Source organism: Chinchilla lanigera, unplaced genomic scaffold, assembly GCF_000276665.1.
Source record: "Chinchilla lanigera isolate Chin_1 unplaced genomic scaffold, ChiLan1.0 scaffold00106, whole genome shotgun sequence".
Classification (NCBI taxonomy): domain Eukaryota; kingdom Metazoa; phylum Chordata; class Mammalia; order Rodentia; family Chinchillidae; genus Chinchilla; species Chinchilla lanigera.
Window position 1 is genome coordinate 2,396,200 of NW_004955507.1, and position 11,325 is coordinate 2,407,524.

Here is an 11,325-nt window from a genome sequence, read left to right on the forward strand (position 1 = left end):
TGGGGACTTACTGTATTACATTTATTGATTTACATATGTTGAACCATCCACGCACTGCTGGAATGAAACCTACTTGATCAGAGGGTATGATCCTTTGGATGATTAGTTGCATTCCATTTGCCAATATTGTTTCAGGATTGTTGCATCTATGTTCATTAGGGAGATTAGCTTGTAATTTTCTTTTTCAGTTTGGTCTTTATCTTGTTTTGGAATCATAGTGATGTTAGTACCTAGGAATGAACTTGGAAGCACTGTTTTCCTTTCAATTTCACTAGAGAGTTTGGGGATCTATTGTTCTTAGATCTTCCCTGAAATTCTTGTGAAATTCAGCAGTGAATCCATCAGGACCTGGGCTTTTCTTACTTAGTAAGTTTTTAAAAAAATTATTGCCACATTTTTACTGCTTGGTATTGGATTATTCAGTTTTTGTATTTTGGGGGTTCAGTTTTGGCAATTCATATGTAGCCAGGAATCTATCTATTTCTTCTGAATTCTCCAGTTTAGTGGAGTACAGGATTTCAAAGTAGTTACTAGTGATCTTCTGGATTGCGTAAGTGTCCATTGTGATTTCACCTTTTTCATTCTAATTGTATTGACTTGAGTCTTTTCATTCCTTTCTTGGTAAGATTGTCTAAGGATTTGTCTATTTTGTTTGTTCTTTCAAAGAACCAGCTCTTTGATTCATTAGTTTTGTCTCAATTTTACAAATTTTTGCTCTAATCATTATTTCCTCCCTTGTAATAGCTTTGGCTTTGAATTGTTCTGGTTTTCCTAAGATCTTGAAGTGCATCATTAGGTTATTTAATTGGGATCACTCTGTTTTTCAGATGTGGGTATTCATAGCTATAAACTTCCCTTTTAGGATTGCTTGCATTGTGTCCCACAAATTCTAGTATATTATAATGGCCTCGTCATTTGATTCTACAAACTGGCAAATTTCTTACTTGATTTGTTCTGTGGTCCATTTATTATTTAAGAGTGTATTTATTATTTAATTTCCATGAGTTTGCATAATTTCTGTGGGTTTTTGCCATTGATTTCTAGTTTCTTTACACTATGATCTGATAATGTGCATGGGATAGTGTCAATTCTTTTGCACTTCTTTAAGCATGCTTTATTCACTAGAAGGTGGTCTATTTTGGAGAAAGTTCCATATGGTGGGGAGAAGAATGTGTGTTCCGCTGTTTAGTGGAACATTCAGATATCTATTAAAACCATGTGTATAAAGATTCAGTACAAATCTGAAATTTCATTGTAGATTATTTTTGGTCTATTTGTGACAGTGGTGTACTGAGGTCCCCTACTATAATTGTGTTGATGGTGCCTGATATTTTATGTCTGGTGATGTTTGTTTTATGAAGTGCTAGTCTTTGGTGCATGCATATTTATAATTATCTCTTCCTTTTGAATTGTTTCCTTAACGAATATATTGTGACTTTCTTTGCCTCTTGTGATCAGTTTGGGCTTGACATCCACTTTGTCTGAAAATAAGATAGCTGCTACTGCTCTCTTTTGGGTATTGAGTAGACTATTGTTTTCCAGTCTTTCATTTTAGTATGTGAATTTCCTTTTGGGTTAAATACGTTTCTTGTATACTGCACATCATTGGGTTTTGCTTCTTGATCCATTTACTAATATGTATCTTTAGAGGAATTGAGATTATTCATGTTGAGACTTATTATGGAAAAATATTGACTTATTTCTGTCATTGCATTATTTTTTTGTTGCTGATTCTCTTTTTTTCTCTCCTATTTAATTGCTCACCCTACCTGGTGTTTTGGTTCTATTAGATCTTATGATTTTGTTACCTTCATTGTCTCTTTCTAGGATATTCTTGAGAATTGTTTGGAATGCTAGTTTGGTGGTCATGAATTTCTGAAAGTGCTCTTTGTCATAGAAATACCATATATCTTCATGAAGTTTGAAAGATATTTCTCCTGGATATAACAGTCTGGGTTGGAAATTACTTTCTTTTAGTGCTTGAAACACTTTACTTTATGCTTTGTCAAAATACTTTGAGACTATCTTATTCAGCGACCAAGTATGTTTCCAATTTGGAGTTAATTAACTAGCTTATCATTCCAGTGTTGAAATCAGTAGGAAGAAAATCTTTGACACCACAAAGCATTAAACACTTCTAGGTTGATGTGAGACCTTGGACATGGCTATTCACCATGGTATATTTTTATTTTTTAGTGTTCACCGATACCTATCTTTCTGCTCTTGTTCTGTGGGAATTGGCTCTGACATCTAGTTTTTTTCTCGTCACACTTTGAAGCTCTTATCAAGTTTAGGCCCTATTTAACACACATACATATCAGAAAGGCTGTAATTATCCTTAATAAATCTAACAATAAAATCCTGGAGAACTTTTAGGAAGTTCATTTCTATCTACACTTCCCATGGTTGCACATGCGTGCACGTGCACATGCACACACACACGCACACACACACACTTATTATACCCCCAATCTATACTTACAAATACCATGTATTACGTACAATATTTTATTTTCTACACATTTAACAAGGACATAATTGTCAAGTATTGACAATAGACAGCCCAGCTACATTCATGTACCAGTGACCATTGTGGAGGACTAAATTTCCAGTAGATTTGTTTTATACAAGAGTATGATTCTTATTATTTTCTTACATGATGAATGTATTTTACACCAGTTTCTTTTCAATACATTTATTTGGAGAATATTAGTATCATGAGAATTCAACTTTCCCAGATATCAGTTTGTCAGGTCAAACAACAAATAAAGTTCATGTGGGAAACTTATAAAGGAATGGATGACACCTTAACAGTTGCCTCCTTGTTCTATTTCATTAGTGATGATTCATAATCCAAAATAAGGAGTTTGGGAACTTTTCTCAAGAGGGGAGACTCAGAGAAAATGTCTGAAGCAATCATAGTGACATTGTTTTTCTTTTATGAAACATTAACTGCATATTTCAGTCTTGTGGAGTCTTTTGTGTTATTCTGACTGTCAATAAGAACTAAGGGACTGTGTTGATGATTCTTGATGATTTCAGCAACACTTCCAAAATACTAGAGAAAGAAAACATAGATGAATTAGACATTGATATTTATGTTAACTTCATGCTCCACACTTTACATTGTTTACTTTCTCAAGTAAGTAAATTACTGGGTTCCCAATGACATTCTGCCTCAAAAATTCTAGTTTTACAAAGGCCATAACCTTCAGAGTGGCATACTCTGGACCTTCATATATTTAGTAAAACTCAAAACACATTGAAAGGCTCTATTATCTTAATTGCTTGAAGAAATTACTTCATGGAGTTGTACTGTAATACTTAAATATTTTGCTATTTATTTTGAGTCAAATGTGAAACTATCATATGGTATTCTCTACATTCTTTACAGAAACACAAATTTAGAAACAAGGTGCTTTAGTTTGAATCTCAAATGTCTACCAAACGCCTGCATATTGAAGGGTTGTTTACCAGGGTGGTGCTATGGGGAAGTGGAGATCTTTAAGAGATAGGGCCTGGCAGGAGGTCTTCCATTCATTGGAGGCCTGCCTTCAAAAGGGATTGTGGGACCGTGTTCCCTTCCTCTTTCCTTTTTGCTTTCTAGCAATGAGTTGAGCAGTTTTACTTTACCATGCAGTCTTGCCATGATGTGCTGCCTCATCACGTGCCCCCAAAAGTGGGCCAATCTGCAATGGACTGAAACCCCTAAAACTGTAAGCCAAAATAAACCTTTTCTGTTTATAGACTGATTAGTTCAGCTACTTTGTAATAATAAGAGAAGCTGATTAAAATACAAAGATTGATGTAATAAATTAATCTCAGAATTTAGTACCATGGGAAAAGTTATTTTTTAGATAAGCTTGTGTTTTGTTTTTATTTTCTTTTTTTTATATCTAACTATAGTTGATTACTGGTAAGCTTAGAACTAACTTGTCACCTAATTAATAATGAAATTTTATGCTAGATTCTCACCATACATATTTATTTTTCCATATTTTAATCCCTCATCTATGGGATTTAATTTAAGGATGTAACAAATTTTGTTCTGAAAAGTGATCAAGGTTTCAAATGAAAGATTAATAAGTGTAATACAGACTATGAAATTAAATGCACTGAGTATATAAAAATACTACAGGTTGACAGTCATCAACTAAATGCATTTAGAATCATTTTTAAAAGCAGTAATTGTTTCATAACTGTGCAATGAATTCATTTAGTAATTAGTATCAATTTATTTTATTGTCTCTTTTAGTTTTTCAGATAAAGGCAAACATCTGAAATAAAAAATATAAAAAACCTTAATTAACTCTTTCAAAGCCTTGCAAAAATCTCTATATTCAATAAAGTAAAATATTCATACAGTTAGCCATGTTTTTCAAATGAAATACCTGTCATCTTTTAGATACCTGGCTACATGACTATTAGGGAAGGGAGAAGAGGAAAGAGACAGGAACCTTCAAATACTATTTTATTCCTTATTTTTTCTTTGGTAATTCAGCCCCAGGTGAATTGCCAATGCAATTCTCATATGACAAATCCCATAATACTTTTATTCTGTTTCTTTGGTATACAGCATGTTATTTAACCAAATGCAGTTGGAAATTAAATTTATAGAGTGAAGGGCCAGAAACTGAAATAGCACTTCTCTGAAGTGGATTCCAAGTGAAAAAAATGTGTTTTGAATCCAGGAAGCATAGAAGAGAATTGCTGCACTTACACTAATATCCAACTCTTACATCCATCTAATCCTGAATGTTTTTTGAATATTGCTTTGTTGTAGTATTTGGGGATTGAAGTATTTTTAGGAGGGACTTGAACCATTTGAAGCAGGGAGAGGAATTAAAGCATATTTGTAATTTAATACAAAGATGAATCAGGCATAGTTAATTGCAGCTTCTCCTCAGTTCTGGCTCTTTTTTTCTGTTCACATTAATTCAGTGTATTTTAGATATTATATATGCTCAAAAAATCAATGTTGATAACTCAAATCTGATGGCCAATACAATAAAGCAGCAGTTGTCCTAGCTATAGAATTACTCCATAGTATATCATGCAATGCCAAAATAACTGCATGAAAAGGTACCCAGTGAATCAGCTGCTTACTTTAGTAACATATATACACAAAGACAGGTACAACATAGACTTTTAAAATGTAACACATAAGCTACTTCCAAGATTTAACTATTATAAACACAAGTATGCAATAATATGATGTCTTTAATTTTGAGGGGAAGATACTTGGAAGGAGAATAGCTGGGTCAAATGGAATTTCTATTTTCAGTTTTTTGAGGAATCTCCATACTGATTTCCTTAGTGGCTGTACTAGTTTATATTCCCATAAATAAAAAAGAAGTGTTCCTTTTGAAATGCTACTGTGGTGTAAAGAAAGATAAACTTGTATCTTTGTAGGAAAATAGATGCACCTTGAGACCATAATGTTAAGTGAAATAAATCAGACATACAGTTTTAAATATTGTGTGTTTCTTCTGTATGAGGAACCCAAAATATGAATAAAGAGCAAAATAAAAGATAACAGGAAACAGAGAGATAGATCTTTCTCAAAAAAGAAGATGAAGAGATGGAGGCAGGGAGGGGAAGGGGCTGAAAAAAGAAATTAAGATGTGTTATATATGTATGTCAATAAGTAATATAAACATTATATACTAATATGTACTAATGAAATAATTAAATAATTTTTTTAAAATTCAGATGCTTGAAAATAGACATAATTGGTATCATATAACCAGAATTTTCATTTTCCATTTAGATGTTCAGCATTCTCAAAAGATGAACAAAGATGAACAAGACATAGTGGCTGCCTTCACCCAGTGTAGAAGACTGACACTTCACCAACTATAACGCTGTCTAATAAGCATTCTTTCTGACAATAGCTGTGGTTCCTTCTGAAAAAATCTTGAAAAGAAGTGTATTATTGTTTTTATTTCTGTAGTACTGAGGACTGAATCAAGAGACTTTACACTGAGCTACATTCTCAGACCTTTTTATTTTATTTTTATTTTGTGACAGGTTTTGCTAAGTTACTAAATTGCCCATGTTGGGTGAAACTTGTGTTCTTTCTGCCTCAGCCTCTTGCATAGCTTGGCTTATCGGCCTGCACCACCATTCCCTGTGAAGTAGTTCTTACTTTGAACTTTATGCTATTTTCTCTGCTTAGATTATATTTTGCACTTATTTTTCCCTCTAACTTTCATTCTACTGACCCAAATTCAACCCATCATTTGGACCAGAACAAGTATCACTTTTTCTGAACCATTCATGGATTATAACAGTTCATATTTCAAGGCTCATTTATAAGAACAGGGTAGCTAAACTGAGATATGCTGAACTTTGATATTGATCCAGATTAAAGAGACATTGAAGTTAATGTTTGGCTGATACTTTAAGACCAATGTGATTTTTGTTTTCATGCCACAGGGCTATAAACTCATTCTGGTCCAAAAGCTATTATCTAATTTATCAAGTAAGTTTTCTGCATCTGTGCTGGCTTCTTTTCTATTCTCCTAACTTAGCACCTGTGTTGGGATTTTAGGTCTCTGGCACTCTAAACTGTGACCTTGATTTTTAAAACTTTAGTATTTCAGCCTTAATTTATATGCCTCCTGGACTAATATCTTATGCCAGTTTGACCTCATTAAGTAATTGAATGCAAGGATCAGGAGATATATATCATATCATCCTTTTATTTCTTTTCTGTTTCTCTAGGATATAGTACCCCAGTATAGTATTTTTTTCTCAGTATAGTATTTTATCTTGTACTTTATTTAAGAAGTACATGCAAGCCTAGGACCAAGTATTCTTATATCCCTTTTCTTCATCTCCAATATGATGTCATTGTGCTCAGTGCATAATTACAGAGCTAAATTAAAAGAGAAATTACTGACCTCTTCACCATTTTTCTTTCTGCCCAAAGCATATTGTTTTGTTGCTTCAATAAATCGCACAGGAATATTATATACTCGCTTATTAAAGAATACAACTAGTGTATATGGCTGTTTGGAATCATGGCCAGAGCTTTTTCTAATAAGAAATGATCCATCCTGTTCAACAAAGGAAAAGCATAATTATAGTTAGTATTGCTTATATTTCTATAGGCTAGAAATTCAATTTATGAATATCTATATTACCTAGCTACAGTTTTTTTATTATTGATTAAAGTTTGTTTTATTATTTTCTAGGAAAATAGTTGAGTAGAATATAGAAAATTTATAGATCATAAAACATTCTGAGTGAGGTCATTGTTAGCTTTTTAATGTGTTAACTAAAGTACTATTTTTATAGGATTTAGAAATGTACAATGGGCCACATGGTAAGATAAGACCTAGAGAGAGGAGGCTGGGGATTTAGCTCAGGGGCAAAGCGCCTGCCTGGCAAGCGCAAGGTCGTGAGTTCGGTTCCCGGTACCAGAGAAAAACCAAAAAAAAAAAAAGACCTAGAGAGAAAAATCCCAGACTAGGAACCATGTTCACATGTTACCTGTGAACAAAATAACTGTTAAGTAAATTCCATTCAAAAGTATTGTGAAAAGAAAATAGAAGTCGATAATTAAAAGTTTTAGTTGGCAACAATTCTCTTTCCAAAGAACTTACATTAAAGACCAAAACACTCTATAACCTAATACTCCAATTTTTATTACATATTTTATAGAAGTTTTCTAGAATTATAAGTTCAAAAGTTATGATAAAATGGACATCAAGCAAGAAGAAGAAACGCAACCAGAGTTGATCAGACTCAAGAAAGGAACTGAAGAAGATAAACCTGTCCCAGGAATAAATAAGATTCTCAAGGACTAACTCAGCCTCAGATAGAGTTAATACTGAGTACATAACACTAAAAGAAGGTGTGGAAACAACCAAGACAGTTTAAAAAATGAGAGTTAATAAAAGAAGTACAATAGAGTTTGCGAGATGAAAGCATGACAAACAAGATCTACAACACATGTAATATGAGTCTTAGAAGGAAAAAAGAAAACTATGGACTAGAACTATCCCTTAAGACTATAATTTAAGAAAAATTATTGGATGTAGGAGAAAACTTACATCTATGTATTGAAAGGGCTTCTGCTACCTGAAGAAATCAACCTGGAACAATCTCAGAGACTTATTCTGGTAACAAAATTATACTTTGAAAACAACGACAACAACAACATCTGCAGTGCCTTCAGACTAAAGTATCGAATTATATGCAAGGGCAAGAAAGTAACATTAGCACCAGGCTTTTCAAGAGCCTTACACAGAGCAAAGCAATGCAGCAGCTCAATTTCTAAAAGCTCAAGCTAAGGACTTTCTATTCAGCTAACATTTCCTCCAAATAGCAGGCTATGAACAAAATAGTTTCAAATATGCCAGACCTCAAGCAATAACGTAAACATAGTTCTTTCTGAGAATCCCCAAGAAGTACATTTCATCAAACAAGAAACAACTAGAAAAGCCAGCCAAAGGACTGATGGACACCAATAATATGTTTAACTGTGGAGTTAGAACTAAAAGAAAAGTAGGCACAAACAGTATGTAAATGTCATATATTCTGACTGAGGTGCAATTATAAAAAATAAATAAAAATGAGAGAAGAGAGGAAGAAAAAGAACAGTGACACTTTCATCTTGGATTGTCTGAATTCTGTCCATAGTGTTTCTGCATGATTGGAGTTGGGCTCTCAGAAAGTTACTTCCAGTTTTCTTTTTATTTTGCCATTTTGACCTAAATCTTTATTCCCACAAATAGACCTAAAATAGCCTGCCACTGCTCATTTCTGAATGGAGCTTATGTAGCACCAAGCTTTCCAGAGCCTTCCCCTATTCGGAGAGCAATGGGGCCTTGAAGTGAAAGGACAAGTAGAAAGGAGACAGAGAAACAAAGAGCGGATGCTCGAAAGAGAGCAAGGGAGGATGATGGTTCCTTCCTAGTAAATAAAGGAAAAGAATCCCTTCATCCATAATTGTTATAGTTGCTTACTTAGCAATTCTCAGGATGACAGCTGTGCTTATTACAGGCTGAGAGCACAAAATGAAATTTAAAGACAGCCAAACCTTGTTTGATCTGTGTAATGCCTCTTCAGCTGACTTTCGATCACAGGCACCAGCATACCACGACTTACAGTGAAGGTCAGCTTCCTGGAAAACAGAAGCATTGTTAAGCATGAGCTATTTTTTAAAGAACTCTTCCATTTCTGTGCACTGGGAACAAAGACTCAATTTGCATGATAAAGACAGGAACCAATAACGTATGTTTGCACTAATAATATGAAAATGAGTTTTGTGCTTCCTTTGGCCACTGGTAGCAGTCAGCTGGGGTAAGAGGGACAACTAGTCACTGGCTCTTTCCTATTTGGGCTTAGCTGCTAAATTTAGAACTTGAACATAGCTAAATCCCGCTAGTTTCCCAAAGCACTTATTCTTCCTCCCAGATAAATTATAGTCTCTCTTTCCATTGTATTCTTATTCTTGTTGCTTTTTCAAAGTGCTTTGTAGTCTCTAAAGTGTTTCATGAATATTATCTTATTTGATTCTTGCAAATAATGAACCACACTTTCTTTGAAAGCAAGAAGGACACATGCTATGATTTTTATTTTACATTTTCATGCAAAAACTCTGACCCTAACCCTATAAACTCGGAGAGAGACTTCAAGTGCAGGCCGAGTCCTTTCTCCTTAAACTGTGATGTCTTCTATGTGTTTCAATATCACAAGCCTTTCAACAGATCTATTCTGAGGAAATTACTAAGTTTATGTTTTTTTCTGTTTGTTTTTGTTCCAGTACCAGGAATCGAACTCACGACCTTGCGCTTGCCAGGCAGGCGCTGTGCTGCTGAGCTAAATCCCCAGCCCCCTTACGAAGTTTAAATAAAATCTATGTGCGAGAAAAAGCAACAAAAACAACATATTTCCTTGCTATTTTTAAGAAACATTACTGGCTATTCAGGGCATCTGAGACACAAATTAGAATAAATGGAGCAAGGTCTTAAGTCACTGTAAAAAACATAGGTATTTTATATCTCTCAGAAAATGACAGTACATAAACCAACTTAAACTGCAGGGTCTATTTTTAGCCTTCATCCAAACTCCCTGCACTCAGAAGACCTACCCTTTCCTTTAGTTTACTGATAACAATTTAGTGAGATCCACAGTTCACACTATCTGATGACTAGCTACTACTAGCAATCAGTTGGAATAACAGGGACCACTAGTAACACAGGCTAGCATGAGCTTAGCTTTATTATTCTAAACTATTTTCATAATACTTATGTACCTGAGACATTATGTGTAAATCAAATCACTTTAAGTGTATAAGGAATCTTTGTAAACCAAATATGTTCTAACATTCACGTACAAATCTGTAATAGCACTGGCCAAGTGAAGGCACTATAAAAACCAATTTTTGTTTGTTTGTTTGTTTGTTTCCCAGTACTGGGAATCAAACTCACGACCTTGCGTTTGCCAGGCAAGCACTATGCCGCTGAGCTAAATCCCCAGCCCAAAAACGAATTTAAAGACCTTGATTCCAAGAAAAGAAAAGAAAAAGAGTTCCTACCATACCTGTTCTGAAAAAGTGGAGTTAGATGAAAAACTAGGGGATGGTCCATCCACAGTTGGGCTTCCCCCTTCTGGAAATCCTGAAAGGGATTTGAAAAATCAATTCATCTCCATCATTTCTTGTACATTTACTACACCTGTGCCTCATTGCTGTGCTGGGTGGTACAGCAGATACACAAACCAAAGGTATCTTTATGACCATGGTTCCCAAAGTGTGGTTTGAGGACCCCTGGAAATCTCCAAGGTCCATTCCAGGGTTCAAGAGGTCTTTGCTTTTTCCAACTATCTATCTCTGTGAAACCTGGCTTTCTTTATATATTAACCGTAAAAACATACTGCAACAGATTGAATTAAAAACCAATAGGAGACAGCAGTCTATTATGCAGACGTCAAAGAGATTTACAAAATGTAAAACAATGCCACTCTTCCCACTAAGTTGTTTTTCTTTGGAAAATATTGCTATTTCTCATAAATGCTATTTATGATAACATGTAGTAAGTTTAATATTAGTTTTAAATGGATTGATGTAAGTATTTTAGCTTTAATTCTTAATACACTAAATACCAATAGGAAGAAACATGTAAGCCCAAATTCTTTAGGTCAATAATGATTGTAAGAGTGTTAACGTGGTCCTGAGACCAAAACATTTGAGAATCTTTTCTTTAAGAATAAATTCTCGGGGCTGGGGATTTAGCTCAGCGGCAAAAGCGCCTGCCTGGCAAGCGCAAGGTCGTGAGTTCGGTTCCCGGTACCGGAGAAAAACCAAAAAAAAAA

At 34.4% G+C, this 11,325-nt stretch overlaps 1 protein-coding gene across 3 annotated transcripts in view; it reads right to left on the bottom strand.

Moving 5' to 3' along the window:
* Nucleotides 1-2,494: 2,494 nt before the first annotated feature.
* Blnk (B-cell linker) overlaps nucleotides 2,495-11,325 on the bottom strand; it is a 67,768-nt gene continuing 58,937 nt past the window's right edge. For 2 of the 3 annotated variants that reach the window (XM_013506235.1, XM_005407570.2), the window contains 4 exons: nucleotides 10,555-10,631; nucleotides 9,050-9,133; nucleotides 6,906-7,061; nucleotides 2,495-3,058 (listed from right to left, as the gene is read on the bottom strand). In XM_013506235.1, the coding sequence (XP_013361689.1) occupies nucleotides 2,939-3,058; nucleotides 6,906-7,061; nucleotides 9,050-9,133; nucleotides 10,555-10,631 (437 nt within the window). In that variant the 3' untranslated portion in view covers nucleotides 2,495-2,938. The other variant, XM_013506236.1, reaches the window with a different exon arrangement.